This window comes from Micrasema longulum, unplaced genomic scaffold (assembly GCF_059751315.1).
Source record: "Micrasema longulum isolate JH-2025_06_02 unplaced genomic scaffold, ASM5975131v1 h1tg000055l, whole genome shotgun sequence".
Taxonomy (NCBI): Eukaryota; Metazoa; Arthropoda; class Insecta; order Trichoptera; family Brachycentridae; genus Micrasema; species Micrasema longulum.
Window position 1 is genome coordinate 154,963 of NW_028277262.1, and position 20,568 is coordinate 175,530.

Genomic DNA, 20,568 nt, shown 5'->3' on the forward strand with positions numbered 1-20,568 from the left:
TTAAAACAATGCTACTCATTTAATACAAAACGAAGTGCAACTCACGCCCTTAGATACTTATTTAATTAAGTTTAATGCACATTATAAAATTTTATTAGACTTTTATTTTCTTACTTAAATACGAAATGACAGCCGGTTAGTAAAAGTAGTATAAAATATTTTTTTTGTTTTTTTTTTGCATTCCGAGTAATCCAAAAGGCAACCTTTTAGATCCTTTTTATTTTAAAATTCGAAGAAAAAAAATATTGGCCCACCCTAATATACATTCATCATACATTTTCTTTTCTTTTTACCTACATTAAACAATTTTAAAATGCAGTATTTTTTATATAAATCTCCTTTTATTTTAAATATCAATACCTTTCTCTGGTGCAACACTTGTTTAAATTTTTATAAAAAACTCATTCTAAAAATAAATTGTAATAATTACGATAACTCTTACTTGCGTATCCAATTTCTGTATGTTTTAACAACGCTACAGGCGGTGAAAGGGTTTTGTAATAAAACGTTGATTTTGTTCAGATATAACTTTTATCTGAAGATCTCCGCTGCTTCTGGTTTTAATCGGAACTTATCGGATGCCATAAACTCTACACGCTGTTATTATTTATCATTTAGAGGCGTACGGTTAACATTTTTATCTAAATATATAAAAGAATATCTAAGTCAGTCGTAGAAAGTAATTAATCAAATTTAAGATTATTTCGTTAAATATTTTATTCGTTTGATTTTTATCTTAAAGGAATAAAACAATCAAATAGCTATGTGTCTTAAGAATCCATATATAATAATAACATTCAGTCATACACACATATACCTACATATTTACATATAACATTAAGAATAATTGTAAGACAAATATCATGTGACATGATAAAAAGAGAGTTTTGGAATCAATCAATTTTGTTTTCATTTCTATTAAAATATTTTACATAATAATATTTCGGAATGTAGGCGTTTCTAAAGTGGTTGGAAAACACGCAAAATAATACATTCTGCTTTACTGACTTTACTACGTCGTAAAGACTTGTAATCTTGAAATGAACAAGTAGTTGGAGTTGAAATCAAATAGATGTATAAAACTTTAGATTGACTGTTTGATAAAATCATTCCTTATACCCTGATACGTTTACCAAGAAGTGAAATACTATATTCGTACATAGTAGATATGTTCAGAGTCTGACTCGCTAGCAACGCGTAGAAAGGGTGATTTTATGTATAAAATTGTGTATTCAGTTTGTAGAAACGCGAAAATATTTAGCTCATAATATTATAGAAGATAGGTAAATTAATTGAAAAATTATTTCGATAATTTATATACAGCGAATACTTGTTGGGATTTATACTCATTTTGCGTCCGTCAACTATTTTTCTAGTATTTTGTAAATAAGACTTTTTTGCTGTTTATTAGTTCTAATTTATTTATTAACCTTTCACTTACTGTCCCAAAAACATCCGCGCGTTACGGTGCTGTGTAGTCATTACACATGCAAAAAATTAGAGATTTGAAATCGGAAAAATGTCATATTCATATGCAATTGATTACATTATTCATAGTTTAAGTCAAAAGTGATCATATTTTTAATCTAATTGTTAAAAACCTTTAAAAAAAAATCATAGCTGATGCTTCCAGTGCGGGCGAAATAGCCGCCCTCGACGAAAGTCGCATAGCTACTAACTGGCGTCCGGGAGAAGTACTAGAAACTTTGCTGTTCGCGCGTGTGACACGTGAAATTGTCTATCTCACTCCCGAGTATACCTGTATAATCGAGAATGAGACGTAAAGAGTGTGTGAGACAATTTTATATTAAGATTACTATTTTACTACGTACTCGGCAACATTCAACACATTCGACACATTGGTAAACATTCCATTGTATTGGTGATTTATCTCCGATTTTTGATAAAATGCTTTATTTGTTCCCAGTGAGCATTAATTGTTTAATAACAAAACATTTTAACCGATTCGTAAATTTATAACGAAGGAATACCGAAAATCTTCACCTAGGTGCAATGTGTACTAGATACACATCACCGGAAAGGGAGAGTTAAATAAGATGTATTAATTGAATGATTATGGAAATTATCTTTTAGTGATTTGTATGAAGGTTGTCAGAGTGATTCTTTTTTTCTAAAAAAAATGTTTAAATATTTTTGATTGAAGTTTATTTTTATTTTTAAATGAAACGAATTTATCAACCCTCACGGATCATTACATTAATTTTGCAAAAACAATATATCATTTTTCATTTATACTCTATTGTTGGTAATTATATTTTTTACGCCCATTGAAAAGTTTGCCTGGGTCTTTTGTTTAGTTTTGTCTAGTAATTTTTTGTATTATTTCAGTATCTGATGTATTTGCCTCGATTGAATTAATATAAAATACCATAACGTAAACAGATTTGTGGAAATGAATTTAATACACGCAAACACTGTTTTTGCTACCATTTGTGTAATTGCAATATAGCCGTGAGGAAACATGACAATATCCGACATAAGCCTTTCAATACAAAAATATATGATATTGAGCAATAAAAAAAAATAATTATGTGATAAACTAACGATTTACGGGGAAAAAATATTCATTTACATTAATACACGGCACGACACGGTGTAGATATAAATACTTCAAATAATATACAGTAGATTAACGAAGAAAAAAAGCGTAAAATGTTTACATGTATAATACATATTATACACCGTGGTTTTACACAATGATCACGCTAACATGTTGTGTAAAAAATAAAACCGAAAAAAAAAAATAAGGAACAGGTGGGTATATCTTAAAATATAGATGAAGTTAAATAAATAAAATATTGACGGGTAAAAATAGATAATAATAACATATTCGTAATACAATTGAACCAATTTTATGCTTTCGGTTTCGCTTAATTTGCACAGCATCTTTCGCTACTATTTTCGACACAACGGACGCAACGACACCTTACAACGCTTCGTCAGCGACTGACCAACTACTGATTTTAGTATTTAGACGATGTCATTACGCTGGCGCGGGTTGCAAGGGGAGCGGACTGACTTCAAAAATAAACACCGGGAATGTTGAAGCCAGCACTGACGCGACAGCGCTGTACTGAGGCGAAATCAATTTATTCGATAGCTGTACTGAGTCAGCACTGACTTGCCTTCTGTTTGAAGTCAGTAACTTAATAAGTTAATGTAAAGTTAATGTAAAGTTAATGTAAAGTTAATGTAAAGTTAATGTAAAGTTAATGTAAAGTTAATGTAAAGTTAATGTAAAGTTAATGTAAAGTTAATGTAAAGTTAATGTAAAGTTAATGTAAAGTTAATGTAAAGTTAATGTAAAGTTAATGTAAAGTTAATGTAAAGTTAATGTAAAGTTAATGTAAAGTTAATGTAAAGTTAATGTAAAGTTAATGTAAAGTTAATGTAAAGTTAATGTAAAGTTAATGTAAAGTTAATGTAAAGTTAATGTAAAGTTAATGTAAAGTTAATGTAAAGTTAATGTAAAGTTAATGTAAAGTTAATGTACAACACGGCTCCTCTTCCTCTGCGTTCCGGACGAGCTGGCAGATTGGAGCCTTACTCTCCGCTCGGCCTCCTGTTCTGCTGTAGGGAAGGTGATACAACCTCATTCACGCAACCAGAATTCTAAATTTGACGATAGGGCTTTTGCAATAGCCGGACCTTTGGCGTGGAATGCTCTGCCTTCAGAAGTTCAAAATTGTGCAACTGAATCCCTTTTCAGAAAAAAATTTAAAACTTGTCTATTTGTGAAATCGTTTCCTGACACTAAAAGTGCTACTTTTTAGATGTAATTGTTTGAAGTACCATATTATGTGTATTACATGATTTGTAAAATTTGTCTGTTAGTAAATAGTAATTAAGAGTTGGCCTGTAGATAGACCTTATTTTTTTATTTAAGTATAATGTACGGCACCCTTGAAGTGATTACTCACGAAAACGGCGCTATAAAAATTGTGGAAATTTATTATTAATATTAATTACTGACTTAATGTAAATCTGCCTTAACGTCGAATTACTAAATTGTAATTATTATACATACATTAATGATTATTTTTTTAACTATAATATCCAATTGGCATTTGCGCACCGTGAACTATAATATCAAGAAACACACCCGGCATTTCGCTTCTAACTGTATAATTACAAGTTCATAGCATCAGCTTCGATCTTGGGAGGAAAATTTATAATAGGGTTGGGCCAGTTCACCGATCACTATATCACTACGCAGAAATGCGCTGTGCGGTGTTGAGCTTTATACAGGAACGAGTAACTACAGGCTACAGGGTTTCTGAACACCATATGTAGTTATTAAATGCTGTGGCTATTAAATTTTCAGCAAACGTCTATCGGTGAATAAGTAGACACACCTGCATAGCACCAAGATCCGATGGTATCGGCCTGGCTCTATTATTCTTTGCTATCTCGGAGTTAATCAAAGATTTCTGTTAAACGCGAGACTTACAATTATGTATTAATAATCGTGATTTATTACAAAGGAAGCTGATTGCAGTTTCTGTTGCTGTATTGTGGAGAAGCTATTCTTGCGTACTACGCCTGCTTTTAAATATCATTTTTTTAGATTAATAATTAATAAGCTTTTGTGATACATATCCTTCGAATCAGGATTCGAAGGATATTATGTATCACCGACATATATCACGATATATATCATGTTATTTATTGCTGATATTTATAATTTATTTTAAAATGTAGACAGCATTACTTTACGAGTTATTTCACCCATTACGAAATGTACAGTGAATATAATGTATAATAACATAATGAATTAAATGTTAATAAATAGAAAGCAGAAAGCTGCTAAATCGCCGGTATATTCAGAAACGTTTCGATGCACGACGGTCCCTACGTATACTATCGAAACTGCATTTTGCGAGATTTACAGGAGAGCAAAAACGAAATTTGATATTTATACTGAATAATCGCCAAATCAAGAAAATTTCACCATATAACAGAACAAAGCTCTAAGAATTATTTTGAAAAAAAACCGATTAAAAACTATAAGGTTTATGTAAATGAATCAAAAGTACATTTAAGCAAATAATATTTGACAAGAGGATGATATATATTTTTTTATTTAGTCTTAAAATAGTACAAACATAATACATGCATGTTCTCTTATTAACGTATGTCTATTTGTGTGTAATATTATTCTTTTTTTTAACACAGAAATTATGAAAAAAAATATCAAAGCCAACATGAACGTGAACACTATACTAAAGAAAAGGTAAATATATGTAAGGCAGAGAAAAAATACTATGATATGGGAAATAAACTTTATTGAGAATTTTTTTTTCATTCAAACAGAAGGTCAAGAAATATGTGTTAAATGAAATATATTTACATTGTTATTATTATAAGAATTATTATAAGAATATGATTATGTGTGTCCTATTTGAAATAGCTTGAAGATTCAAAATAAAGTGAATAATTTAATTTAAAACAACGAGTTATTAATAAAAAATAAGTAGGATATTTTATAAGTTTACCATTAGGAATGTTCCTCTAAAAAATTGACGGTGTGACCCTGAAACTCTGCGTATATCGGATATTTTTATATAAATCTGTACCTCAGAGGCAGACAAATGCATATCCAAACGTCAAATGTTCAGCAAGACTCTAATAATTTGTATTTTCAGTATCTTAATACATTACAAAATCATGACCCGAATTCAATTAAACAAATCTGTAATAAAATGGTTGCTGGATATAGGTAGAGAAAAATCGGAAAACTTACTAAAAAACATTCTGTAATAATAAATGGTATATATATTGTATAACTTTATAATAAAATAACTAGTAGGTAGTCATGTGATTGTTTATTTTTGGATAAAAATGTTTGCCGTAAAACAGGTTGTACCTAGTTAGACAGACTAGACATAATCCAGAGAAATCTATTACCTAAGTACGTATGTAGTAGATAAAGAAGTTATAATTTTTGTTAAAAAACCATTATTATTATTGGTTCTTTCATTATGAGACTTCTTTTTTTTAATTTTTAATGAAAATAAATATTTGCGTTCTTATGATTTACCCAAATATTTAATTTCGACGGCCATTTTCAACGAGTTGTAAATAACTCTTAACTATTAGAAAATGGTTATCAAATTGGGGTAGAGTGGGATTCGAACCACGTGAGTCCGAGATACTAGCCACTGGACCAGAACCCGTATTTCTCAATATAATTTGCAGCAGGTTCGCTGTGTTTTAATATTTTTTAAGTCCGGGGATATAACTTAGCTTAGAAAAATAACGCGACTGAAAAAAAAATAACTCTCGCAATTAGAAAAATAGCTAGAAAACTTTCAAATTAATGTTTATGATACGCGTCCCTTTCTTGCTGAGGCAAATGGCGGCATCCTAGAATTTATTTGGTGGTAATAATCGAGTGTACGTGGCAAGATTAATAGGTTTTTATTTCTGCCAATGCAAAAGCATCTGCGTAATGATATGAGATAACGAGCAGTGTTTATTACAGAACATTCATTATAAACTTTATTGGTATGACTTCGAACGGGAAGAGGAAAATTATCTCCAAGATAAATCTAATAAATAAAGCGAATTTTGATCTACCGTTTTTTGTATTTTCTGCTATAAGCAACAGTAGCAAAAGCTTCCAAGCTAGATGCATAATCATTCCCTTTCCGCACCTAATAGTGCATAGGGCACTGCATTGGTACACTAATTGCAGTGTATCTTGATCATTTTTTTTACACAAAGGTAAGATGATCAGCCTTACGCTTCAGGTACCAGTCCAGGGCCTTGATTACGATTAGAAGTTAACGTTTATCTTCAATTTTATCTACAAAGTAAAATTAAGTTTTCTGTGTGAAAAGCATACATTTTTTTCTTCTAAACATGTTCAATTATTTATAGATTAACGACGAAGATACTTTAAATGTTTATGCAAATATACTCATTTTCGTACACAAATATCGGTTTTTCTTTATAGACAGTCGAAGATAACTCTGTTAAATTCCCATTGTAATCTGGGCCCTGGTGCCATGAAATATTCCACCTTAAAAACACATTTTTAAATAAATATTTTATGTCAACCATATCAGACATCGAATCCGAGACCTCTTGCATGGTAGGCAAACGCGCTGACCACTACACCATGAGGCCGACATTAAATTTTGGTAGCATTAAAAAATCATAAATATTTAACAAATATTCGTTAAAATTCATTATTCCCTAATCTTAAGCTGATTTGTATCTTAATCATTTTACACGGCTTTGTTTATTTATTTCGTTTTTTATAGTAGTTTATTTATTAAAATGGGATTTTTTTCACCAAATTTTTGGACAATTTATTTTACGATTGTTTAGCTTAAAAAAATATTATTGTATAATCCTTCTTTCGTTTTTTTCATTCTGTATTATTTTTTAAATATGTTAATACTGACTTTGTCCATGTGGATGAAGAATACAGTTCTGTGTGGAAAATAATACCACAACCCTGGACGAGTGTTTTCCCACTTGATGGCTACTCTCAGGCAAAAGTCCTGAATATCATTACCTTCATCTAACCGATGATTGCCCTATGCATGCCCTATGCACCACTGGGTGAGGAAAGGAGCATGAAGAAGATGATGATGTTCTTGATACTTTTTTTCTGTTTTATTTTCTTATTTTTTTTATACAATGTGTAATGTCTAACTATATAAACCTATGTTGTTTGTGCAGCTGTATTTTATCACTGTAAAATGTATATAAAGCGTTTTAAACGTTAAAAAATATCAAAATAAAAATACCTTTCCTTTTTTATTGATTGACCATGTTTGTTTTTTTCTTTTAGCTAAGCCGACCATTACAAATGACGATGGTTCCCGTGCCCCCCGCCCGTATGGGGTACGCCACCCTTCCCATGATGCCAGCGGGCCCCCAGCCACCCCTACTCTACTCCCACCACGGGCCCATGTACCCAGCATACCCTATAAACGATATGGTAACACACTTTTTTAAAATAAATATTCGGATCTATAATAATTATTTTTCTCCAGGCGATTTGTAGATGTTATGTCTGTACCAAAATCAATTTGATATTAACTGACGGAAGTTAACAGAGTTATCTTCGACGATCTATAAAGAATAACCGATATTTATGTATGAAAATAAGTATATTTGCATGAAAATTGCAAGTATCTTCGTAAGTAACCCATAATTGAACATGTTTAGAAGAAACAAATGTGTGCATATTCTGCTTTTCATACAGAAAACTTAATTTTACGTTGTAGATAAAATTGAATATAAATGTTAACTTCCCATTGAAATCGGGACCCAGTTTTTAATATCGTCGATTTGACGAGCGGGCAAGCGACGAATTTATTTTGCAACAAATAAATGTTTTTATTTCAATAAATGTGATGAGTTGGAGATGTGGTATCGCTGATTTAAATATGGATAGTATAATTATCTATTTAATCACGGTTTTTAATATGGGGGTCTTTGATCGTTTTAAAGTAGCGTTCTCAACAAAGGGATTAATGCTACCACAAAATGATATTACATCGAAATTTACATATTAAAAATTGACAGTTTATTACAATTCAGATTTAGCCTAAGATGATTTTTTTAAATAGAATTTACAGCGTCCTTGATGTGGTCACTCGCGAAAACGGCACTGTAGAAATGGTTATATTTTCTTTACTTATTATTATGTTGTCAATGCAAGGGTAACCAAAAAGACGAAGAAAGATCTCAAAGACGTGAAAAAAAGTACGGTCTCTCAGATGAGGCTTGAAGAGCTGATCAACTGAGGCCCGGAGGGTCGATTGACGGATAAATTCATGTTTTTATGATTTATCTAAATGTTTCAATTTCAAAATAAATTATGTATCCTTAGAACCCTGACCTCCCTTTACTTTCGTTATTTTTTTTTCTTTCCCTTTCCTGGATCCTCTTCCTGTCTTCTTCAAAACTCATTTCCTGTTCCCACATTCCTCATCATTTAATGTGGATATCTTCATCATAAGTCATTTTAATATGTTTTTACATTTTTTAATTGTGAGTTATCTACAACTCGTTGAAAATTGCCCCCAAAATGGAAATATTTTGGTTTATCCTAAATATACATATGTTTATTAAATCAAAAAAAAAGTACACCTGCTAACTTTATTTGCCCACTAAAAAACAACTATTATTACAATTAGTTGTGTATTTATATATTTAAAAAAAAAATTTTTGATCAATTTTTATTTTGACCAGTATGTTTTTTTGGTTGACCGGATGATATTGCTTTTATTAGTTAGTTAACCAAATTACATATATTTTTGTACTTAAAGATTTAAAACAAACAGCTATTTGTAGCTTTTTTATTTTATCTGGTTATTTAAGCATAAAGTTGCTTTGGTTGTCTAACTAGGGTAAGTAACTCTGTTCTACGACAGTCAAATATACATTATTTTACTAGCCAAAAACACATTATTACCAATTATCTCTAAACTTCCTCATTCATTTTTTGCAACTAACCGAAACAAGATTTTCAGCCAAAACTGAACCCGAATTTCGGTTTCTGTTCTAGTTTCAGCCAAAACTAAAACCGAAACATATTTAAATAAGTTAAAAGTCAATTCGAAACGCCCAAAGTTAGACGTTTTTATTGATAAACCTTACGATGCGAGTTTATTAAAATAAGTATTTGATAAAATACACATTTAAATAAAAGCATAAATGCTTTTATTTCATTGTGTATATAATTAGTAATTTTGTTTATTTTTAATGCTTTTTGGTTCGTTGTTATGCTATCTAATACATATAACTTATATGCACCAGTTTTTCGATGGACGCTATAGGAGCTTTAACTTTAACTTGATAAAGTGAGGTCATATAATTTTTATTTCTAATTATTGTTTAAAATGTAAAAAAAACTAAAGAATAAAAAATAAATAAATAAAGGAATTACCAAAATAAAAATACGAAGGTTCTTAGAACTACTAAATGTAGTCAACAAATGACCAAATCAGTCATTTTTTATATATTTTCATCTCGAAAAATAGTAATACAATAACTAATTATTTAAATGGACAACAATCCAATTGAGCATATTTTTTTATTTTTTTAAATTTAATTTATTCAGAAAACATACAGTCATACATAATAAGTATTAAAAACAACCATTTTTAACATAAAAAACAATTAAGTTTTCTTAAATTATGCAAAAGATGTAAACATTAAATGTGACAAAAAAATAAATAAATAAGAAATTCAAGTGAGAGAAGAACAATTGTTAACATTTGCGTTTTCCATGGAGGTTATCGTTGGTAATAAATTTAAATAAATAAAAACACCGAATGCACACTCCGAACCATCCACGCACACACACATGAACGCACATATAAAACATACACAAACATATACATTACATGCGGCACATACACATAGCATAAACCACTCAAGATGTACATTCAGCAACTATCCCAAATAATCAACCCCATGAAGAAATTTTCTGTATAAATGCAACGTGCAGTTAAAAATACATCAATACTGCGTCCATTATAATTTCTAAAGGTACGTCTAATGAATTAATTCGAGGTATAATTGTTTTTACAAGTTGGTATATAAAAGAGTGAATTTAATCTGGTATAGCAAAGAGGACAACGGAAACCAATATTTTGTAAAAGATACGGCGAATCAACCATATTATTTAGAATTTTGAAAAGAAAAATTAAATCACATGTAAGGCGCTTTTTTTGTAGTGATTCTATATTAAAATTTATCAAATATATCATATACATGAATATCATATATATGAATCTGGATATAAAAACCCGAGTACAGCCGAACGTAATCCGACACATGCCGACTGCAGGTTTCGGCTAATTTTTGGCCGAAATCCAAATCGAAACTTCGTCGATAGCTACATATTTATTAATGTGTAGACTGTGCTATGCATGTTGCGTAATACGATATTCCAGGCGTATTCAAATTAGCCCCAGTATGTTTGTACCGAGCACAAACTGCTAGGCGTGGGCCGACTCCTTGGGTCTCCTGTCAATTATAATAATATTCCGCACAGCCGACTGCGATAACAATTATTATTGCTTGTCAGGGGAATGGTTCCGACGATTACCTGGGAACTGCAACACTTATCTAATACCTGTACAATAGATTGTATCAAGACGCCCGATCGTTTTATTTCGTGCCTGGGTGCCATCATGGAAGATGATTGCAAACTAATTTGTTTATTTCTTCGAATAATTGATTGCATAAACTGTTACGCTTAGTCCTAATTTAGTAAAGACATTTATTTAACCATTTGCCTAATTAAGTAATGATTGTTTTCTAACTGCCGATCATTCGGTTACTTAAATGTTACTAAAATGATAAACAGATAAGACTTAACATTATATAATTTGTGAAGGCATGTCATTAGTTTTGAGTTAAAGCAGTAATTTTTACTGTTAAATAAATAAAATAAGAACTCTTGTTTCCTAAATTAAAAATTGGTAATTATTATGATAGTTTTTAAAATAAACTATTTAAATCACCAATGTTTTGAGTATGTCCAAATGCTTGCAGACTGGCTAAATTTTCTCCCAGGGGAGTTGTTCATATTTAAATTTGTTTAAAATCTGACCAACATGATAAAGGTTTCAGCTCTTTTAGTTCACAAAAGTCAACAGATGGAAGAGTTGAGGAAATGCGGATGTTCAAACATGGTGAATGTTACGTTACACAGTGAACCAGTTAAACCAGCCAATGACAGGTCATAAGCCCTGTAAATTCTAAAAATGTTTTCTCTCTGTTGCGACAAATTTAAATATTTAAATCACGCCCGTAAAAACATATCCTTTCACTTCCTTAAGCATACTCTTCTCCGCACTATTTTTTTTTTGTTTTTTTTTTAAATAACAAAGTTGGATAAAGGCTGTCTAAATAAAGAGTTTCTTGTCATAGATAAAATGTTTAATTTTTTTTTTTTTTTTTTTTTTTTAGTGGAAAGAAATATTTGCGTTCTTATGATTTACCCAAATATTTAATTTTGAGGGCCATTTTCAACGAGTTGTAAATAACTCATTATTAGAAAATGGAATCGAGTTGGGGTAGAGTGGGATTCGAACCGCGGACCTTCGGTCCGTGAGTCCGAGACACTAGCCACAGGACCACAACCCGATTTTTTGATATACAAATTCAGCTATCAAATTTAAATTCAACAGGCTTACTCTTGGATAATAATATGTGCTTTTATTAGACCCAGTGCGTCCGTGTTTGTATTATGTTTACATAATTTTAATGAAGAAGTTTTGAATTTCATATTAGAGGTTGCGTATGAAGAATCAACAAAATCCCGACGATTGCAAAAGGAAACATCATTACGAGCTTAATTTATTGTCCCCTTTCAAATGTTATTGGAAATGAAAATACGATTAGTTAATAATTAATTTCTAATATATCGCCTCGCGATTACACATTTCTATCGTCCACTTGTTTTTTCCGCTTAATTTCTAAATATAGATTTTCAATTACTCGTCTGCAATAGCAGAACAAACACCAGTATTTACAGATTACGCAATGTTCCGAATTATCTTTTGCAATCGAGACATGTTAAAAACACATAATCTGCAAATATCGTCGACATTTCCATAATGTTCGCGTTATTTGCGTGTCTAATAATGGCATAAGCCATCATAATATTATTACCACAAGATGTCGGAATAAATGCCATTACTGTCTCCCAGTGGTGTACCATACTTGCAAGCGATTTAAATTTAATCAAATAATTAGTATTACTGTAGTTTTTATTATAATACTAATTGTTTATCATGAAATTGTTACTTTTTTAAGTAAATAAGAAGATGACGGGTTAGTTTACAAGCATGCTACTTACAGACTGGGCTATTTTTTAAATAACATGGCTAACATTTTATTTCACTATCACATACTACGAATACCGATAAAAATATATTAAATGGATTTAGAATATTTAATTTTTAAAATCAATATGGATACCGTGGAGAAATGTTTTCATACGTAAATTTAATAAAGAACTTCAATAAAAATACGTCGCTAGAATAACGCAGCATGTTTGGCCTTGACAATTGGAACGTCAAGATTCGTGACAATGTTCTAAACAAATTTGAATGCCAGGAACAAATAAACATGAATCGTGACGTATTAAGGGCGTGGCCAATGGAATGACCGTTTTTGCGGAAATTAAAAATTACAAATTAAAAATATTTTTTAGGCTAGTAATAATTAGCGAAAAAAAAATTACTGGACAGTATTTAATAGACCTTTATTACTTTTAAAATGTTAAAAAAACTTTATATTTCCTTATTCCTTGTTTTGCGGTACAAACAGTCAAAAATATTGTTACATATTATTTAGTTTCTCTGTTTTAGCTTTTTATATTTTTTACCGTGTAATCTGGATTTGATTTAATATCTTGTGGAAATTTCAGTATTTGGTTTATTAGTCTTGGCTGCTTTGTCTTGTTTCAGAATTATTATGCATATTTTAATTTGGTAATATTCTCGTTGGTATCATCATCATCAGCATTCCCTTTCCGCATCTAATGGTGCATAGAGCACTGCATTGGTACACAAATCGCAGCGTATTTTGATCATTTTTGTTACATGAAGGTAAGATGATCAGTCTTACGCTTAAGGTAGCAGTCCAGGGACTATGAAATATTCAAATGTAAAAACTCCCCTTTTAATAAATATAAACTTGTTGGTATAAGTTTTTTTAATCTCCTGTATGATTTATTTTCTTACAAAACATGTCAAGAACCTCAAAAATTTTAGTAGAAAATTACAGCAAATAACAAACACTCAAACCTGAGAAAAATCACGTTTTGAGCTGTGAAAATCGATCCAAAAACTCTAGAAAAATAGTCTCAATATCTTCATACGAGAGCCGGTAATATATTGCATGATAATTCACAACAATGAACATGCCATTTTACTTGTTTTTATGTTTGAACACTGTTTTTTGTATTTTTTAAGAATATTTTTACATCTCGTCGCTTTAGTTCGTTTTTCGTCCAACAGGCACGAGTTCTGAGAAAGTCTTTATTTATAAAATTAAAGTTAAAAAAAAAAATTGTTTAAGGGGCTTTTTCGAATTTTGTCTCAAGTTGTGGTGGTTGTTATTTATGCCTATTTCGTAAAAAAAACTTTATAGCTCTATTTCTGCAGATTAGTGTTTTGGACTGTTGGGCAAAAGCGAATTGAAGCGACGATCTGTCTCCGCACGCCCCTGCTTCACGAGTTAGTTGATTAGTTCGCATTAGCAGGCGGCCGGCATGAGATGATTACAGAAATGTGGATATTGTTACTCTTCCCCATTACTCTGCTGCGGTGAAATGCCGAATCACTGTTGGTCACTGTGATAATCCCATAATACTTTGCGGGAACTTCCTATGAAACGTCATCTCATCAAACTGCAGGGATTGGCTAATGGAAATCCTCACGTTTGCAATATTGCACACTATACATTACTTTGCAACGGACAAAATACTCGTACATGACCGTCAGCCTTTCGAAATAACGCCAAAAAATACAATAGGATTACACGTTTCATATGTTAATTTTTAATCCCCAATAGTTTAATACCATAATCTTAAATGTGTTTATAAAAGCATTATTTTTCATTTCTTTTTTATTTATTATAGTTTTATATATGTACTTACATAAAATTATACATTTATGCAAAGTTGCTTTGACTATATAACTAAGGTTATTAACTCCGTTCTCAGCTAGTAAAAAAAAATACAAAAAACAGGAATCAATACATTGAAACAATAAAAACAAAAGTATCAGACATAGTGAAAATATTCTGAAAAACGTAGTAAAATACATAATTTAAAAAACGTAGTAAAATGTGTAGTAAATCAATTTTGTAAAAAATATAGTAAAAACGTATTAAAAACCTAGTAAAATACATAGTAAAAACAAAATACATAATAATAATAATAACCATCATGTACAATAATATACAATATCATACATACAAAAATAATAACAAAGGTATACACAGCTAAATGGCGGACTTATTGCCACTTGCATTTTCTTACAGTCTAACCAAAACTAAAAAAAAAATAGAATAAAAAATAATTTCAAAAATAAAAAACAAATAAACTTTTCATTTGAAAAAGTTTGAAAGACACAAACAGTAAAAACATTACACAAGGTTATGGTGTCTGTTGCTTATATTTGTTTTATTTAATAGATTTTAATTTATTATATTACATCTTCCAAATATTCATTTATAGTATAGAAACATGTATTGATTAGAAACACTTTTAACACACCTGCAAACTTTTTAACACAATTTATTTCCTTAATTTTATTGGGAAGCTTATTATTTAATTTTATTGCCTTGCATACGGACCCTCTTTGTATAAATGATTGTTTCGTTAATGGAATTTTTTACTAACTTTTATTTTCGGTGTTGTGAAAGTGTATTTTTTCCTGTGTACTAAAATATTCAGGTCTTGATTTAACAAGAAGAAAAAGTTCCATTATATAAATACCCGTCACTGTTAATAAATTTAATCTAATAAAAATTGGCACACATGTAGCCAGGTAATCGGTATAATTATAAGTAACATAGTAAGAAAAATAGTAAAAAACATAGTAAAATACGTATTTAAAAAAATCATTTTTACATGTATTACTGTTGATTACTGTTGATATCCCTAATAAATAAAATAAAAATGTAAGTTTACACTCCCATGCCACGAGTTACAGAACTCATTCTAAGACAAGTTCTTCTAAATTAAATTATTTTCAATCCAGTCATACAGTGTTACGACATTCCCGCCATACGATGTTTTGCTAACGAATATCAGTATTTTGTTCGGGCCCTGCAGCCCTTCGATTGCACGCAGTGGTTGCTCTTTGAATACGAATTACCAACCTACATAATACAATGAAATCCATAGAAGACCATCAGAGTCGATGACGAGGCAACTCTTTACTAAATAACGAGGCAAAACTTGCATCTTGCATCATCGTTCGCGTTTTGAATACTCGAGCCTCGAGACTAAAGTCACATTGCAACGCGCCGGAATTCGTCAAGAATCCGTTGGTAATAAAGTATAAAATGTGCATAGAAAAGGTACAAAAAGCGTGAAAATTATACAAAACGACCGTCGCTTCGTGCAATGTCGCTTTGTGCGCAGAATTCTTCATAGCCATTTCATAACTGGGTTAACAGTCTGCTTATTCCGCTCATGTTCGTGGTTTAGGATCAACTCTTAACGTTCGTCTTTTTGTCGCTAATTTGGTGAGCACGAGTTCATTCATTCGCTAGTTAAATGACAAAGTTTTTGCTTATGATTTTTTTTAGGCCCAAGAAATAAACTTGCTTACCGCCGACGCTAGGTATCTTATGTACTTACATAGTTCCACATTCCATTTTATTATTTTTTTAATTACAATTTAACTGACGCGACGTGCGTCTAGCTCAAAGTTAGGAGGGTATCTTTAGAATTTATTTTAAAACGCCACGGCGCGCCGTGAGTCAAAACATGCAAAAAAAAATCATGGAGACAGGCAGCTCCAGTTTTTCGAAATATTCCCTAATTTTGATTAAATTCCAGTAAAAGTTCAATTACTTTGAAAAGGTTTTAATGCATTTAGAGTATTATTGTTAATATTTTATCTAGGATTATGAAAGGGATATATTTAAATAAAATGTCTAACAGGTGAATGAAGCATGACAAAAAAGGCAGTTTTGGCAGTATTTATATAAGTTCCAGGAATTATTTCTCATGGGATTTTAAAATTTTTAATTAAAGATTCCAACCATTTTGTACACCTTAGATACCTAATTAACAGTTCAATCATCACTATAATGTTTTTGTTGGAATGGTGCGAAGTGACGTTTCTAATATCTGTCCTTTAAGAATAATTAATACAGTAGTTAGTATTCCTGTATTGGAAAGTAATAATTTAATCCCTTTAAACGAAAGCCATTATGGCTGGCTGAGTTTCATGTGTTTTACAGGACGTTCAGTCTGAAAACATTCAGTCATCATTTTAGTCGTGTCTTGTATTTACGTATTTATTTTATTCATTTTTACTGATATAAATCATTAAAAATAGTGTGTACTCACTGGGGTAACTCGTGCCGAAGACAACATTATATCTGTGGCTTGTATCTTAAAGAGCCAATGTCGTAAATCATAATTTAACAGGAGACTTATAATTGAGGGTCATAGAATAAAGAATTTGAGGGTACTACAAGGAAACTTCGAAATCTCCACTAAAGGAATTACCGAGATATTTGCGAAAAACTTTGAAAAAAGAATTTTGAGATTGAACGCAAAAGCGCGCGTAGAAAACGCATTTTTAACGCGTATTTACCTACTAAATACACGCTAGCAGAGCGATCTCTTTGGGCGCAATTTTGTTCATAATACCAGCCCAGAAGGCTAAGTTCGACCGGAAAACCCTAAGTTGTTGCTGCCTCTACACCCCTAAACCAGCATGGGGATACGGAACAATTCTCCCTCGGAATTTTCAATTTGGTACATTATTATTATTTTTTTATTTTTATTTAAACGCCTTTTAGGCTTTTACATGTTTTTACATACATATATACAAATAAAGACAGACATGTATTTTTCACAGAAGTAGCAAAAAATATATAAATGATTTTTAGAAGAAAAAGAAAAATATCAAAAATATCATCTTTACATATTAGTATAAAAGTGGAAAGAACAGAAGTGCATTTTTAAATATGATGACAGAAATGCGTTTTACATAAAAAAGGAGCAAAAAATAAAAATGAATTAAGAGAAAGAAAAAAAAAATTATAAAATAAAAATCATTACATATTAGTAGAAAATATATGGGGATACATAATAATACATACATATATTGCAGTGGAGAACGGGAGTAGGTACATATAGGTTACATATAGGTATTTCGTATAGGTTATATCAAAATAATCCTAAAATTAGAAGAAGTTAGAAAAATACTAATTTAGAATACAGACCTAAGTCAATAAACGGTAAATAATTTAAATCAATATAGTATTATTTAGGTATTACAATTTGAAGGTAGTAAATTGATACCACTACCTTTTAAAATTCAAAAGTGTCATATTAAATATATCTACGTCATTTGCGTATTCATTTGCAAATGTATGAATTCTCCTTATTGGCGAGTGTGCACTGTAGTTTGTTGAAGATACATTTACATAGAATAGTTTATTAAATCGGGTAACCCGGCCCGGAACTTGCAAGTTAATTAGTTGTAACAGTTCGGAACAATCAAATATTGAATTTGATATTTTAAATAAAAATAACAAATCCTTCAGTTTTCTTCTATTTTCTAATGTTTGTACATTTAAATATTTATTTAAGTATGAGTAATTAATATCTTCAAGTGAAATACCTAATTTAAAATCAACGAAATGTAAAAATTTATGTTGAACTCTTTCAATATTATTTATATGTACTTTGTAATCTGGTGACCATATAATCGAGTTGTATTCATGTTGGCTACGTACTAAAGCAATATATAAAATTTTCATTACATAAACTCTGATCGTTCGCAACAGAAATCCCAGTGTTTTCATGCTTTTATTTGTTATGCTCTGTATATGTTTAATGAAATGTAATTTTTCATCAAAAAGTTTGACCAAGTTTGTTTATACCAAGATCGGTCATTTCAGTCATTCGCTCCAAATTTATAGAATTTATGGTGTAGTTGAAAGCTATTGGATTCTTATTTCGGCAAAAAGTCAAAACTTTACATTTGTCAGCATTGAGGAATAAATTGTTCCTTTCACACCATACATTCAAACAATTTAAGTTAGATTGAAGAGTTGCACAATGACCTATGTTTGTTACCTCCCTATATATTTTTATATCATCAGCAAATGTGTCTAAATAGTAACATATCACAAACCTATGTAGTCCAATAGAAAATTATAGATCAGAAAATAGCTAGCATTAATCTATTCAAAAGAACCACAAAAAACCTATCAAATATTCATACCAGAAAACATACAATTTGAAAGCATTTGTCGATACAATTTTACATGCATATATAGCTTTAATTATAGAATTACACAAAATAGATTTATTTATTAAGATGTGATACATATTTTTGACTATCAACCAATCATAGGTTTGTCTGTTTTTTGGCCAATGAGATCGACACCGCTGAGCTCTGATAAAATTCTGAAATGCCTCATATATTATATCCGTCCTTTGCAGGTCCGCATCAAGCGAAAGCGGTACTCCGGGTCCTCGTCTCCCCCGCAGGGAGCCAGGGGACGCAGCACCCAACTCACGCGCTCGCTGGAGAGGATCCACCGCCAGCGGAGGGCGGATGATGCCCCCCGCCAGCTGCACCAACACAAGCAGAGGAAGGGCAAAGCCCTGACGGAGGCTGACGTCATCAGGACCTACACTGGCCTCGACAGGTGACCAAACTAAAATTTACGTTCACCTGATAATCCACTAAAGCTTTCTGTCTCCGGAATACAGTTCTGAATGAGAAATTAAATTTTAAAAGCACCCTCATAATAATATACTATCCATAATTTCTCCTTCATTTCGAGCTCATGTACCCGTCCATGCGGCTCGACTGTGTAATCATCTTCCATCCACACTATTAACATTTTTTCTACTGCAAATCAAGTCTGAAGAAACATTTCCTATCTCTTCCTTAAACTCTCATCCCTTCCTCTCCTTTTATTTCCTTTTTTCTATTGAAGACTAGTATCAATATTCATACATATACTGGACTTATAATGGACTCAGTATTGATGTAGACATTTTTAACGGCACGTTGCATTTATACAGAAAATTTCTTCTTGGGGTCGATTATTTAGGATAGTTGCTGAATGTGCATCATGAGTGGTTTATGCTATGTATATGTGCCGCATGTAATGTATATGTTTGTGTATGTTTTATATGTGCGTTCATGTGTGCGTGCGTGGATGGCTCGGAGTGTGCATTCGGTGTTTTTATTTATTTTAATTTATTACCAACGATAACCTCGATGAAAAACGCAAATATTAACAATTACTCCTTTCTCACTTGAATTTCTTATGTATTTATTTTTTTGTCACATTTAATGTTTACATCTTTTGCATAATTTATGAAAACTTAATTGGTCTTTTTGTGATAAAAAAAATGTTTTGTTTTTAATACGTATTATGTATGACTATGTTTTCTGAATAAAATAAAATACTGCTAGTCCATTATATAATTATTTATTTTACATATGTACGTATCTCAGCAAAATGTTCGTACGAGGTTTTCCCAGAGCACGAATTATGTCATACCCAAAACCCGTACGACTTTTTCTCGGAGACATCTCTCCTTTATCGCATCGAGAGTGTTCAACATTTCGGAAGAGTATTTTCAGTGCAATTCAATTAATTTATTTGAAATAACAAGTACAATAAAATAAAAATATTAAAACAAATATGTAAACATTACAAACTAAAATTCAAGACGTACATATTATAAAAAGATTTGTTTTAACGGTGGTTTCTACACTCAATATTTTATTGTCCTGGACTGAAACCTTAAGCGTAAGACTGATAACCTTTATTTCCATGTAACAAAAA

General features: G+C 30.9%; 1 protein-coding gene across 1 annotated transcript in view; it reads left to right on the forward strand.

The window, feature by feature from the left end:
* The window catches only part of LOC148285139 (uncharacterized), a 165,636-nt gene that overhangs the window by 143,175 nt on the left and 1,893 nt on the right, over nucleotides 1-20,568 (forward strand). The window contains exons 4-5 of the mRNA XM_088229722.1: nucleotides 7,826-7,975; nucleotides 19,205-19,413. Of these exons, the coding sequence (XP_088085848.1) occupies nucleotides 7,826-7,975; nucleotides 19,205-19,413 (359 nt within the window). The remainder of the gene's footprint in view (nucleotides 1-7,825; nucleotides 7,976-19,204; nucleotides 19,414-20,568) is intronic.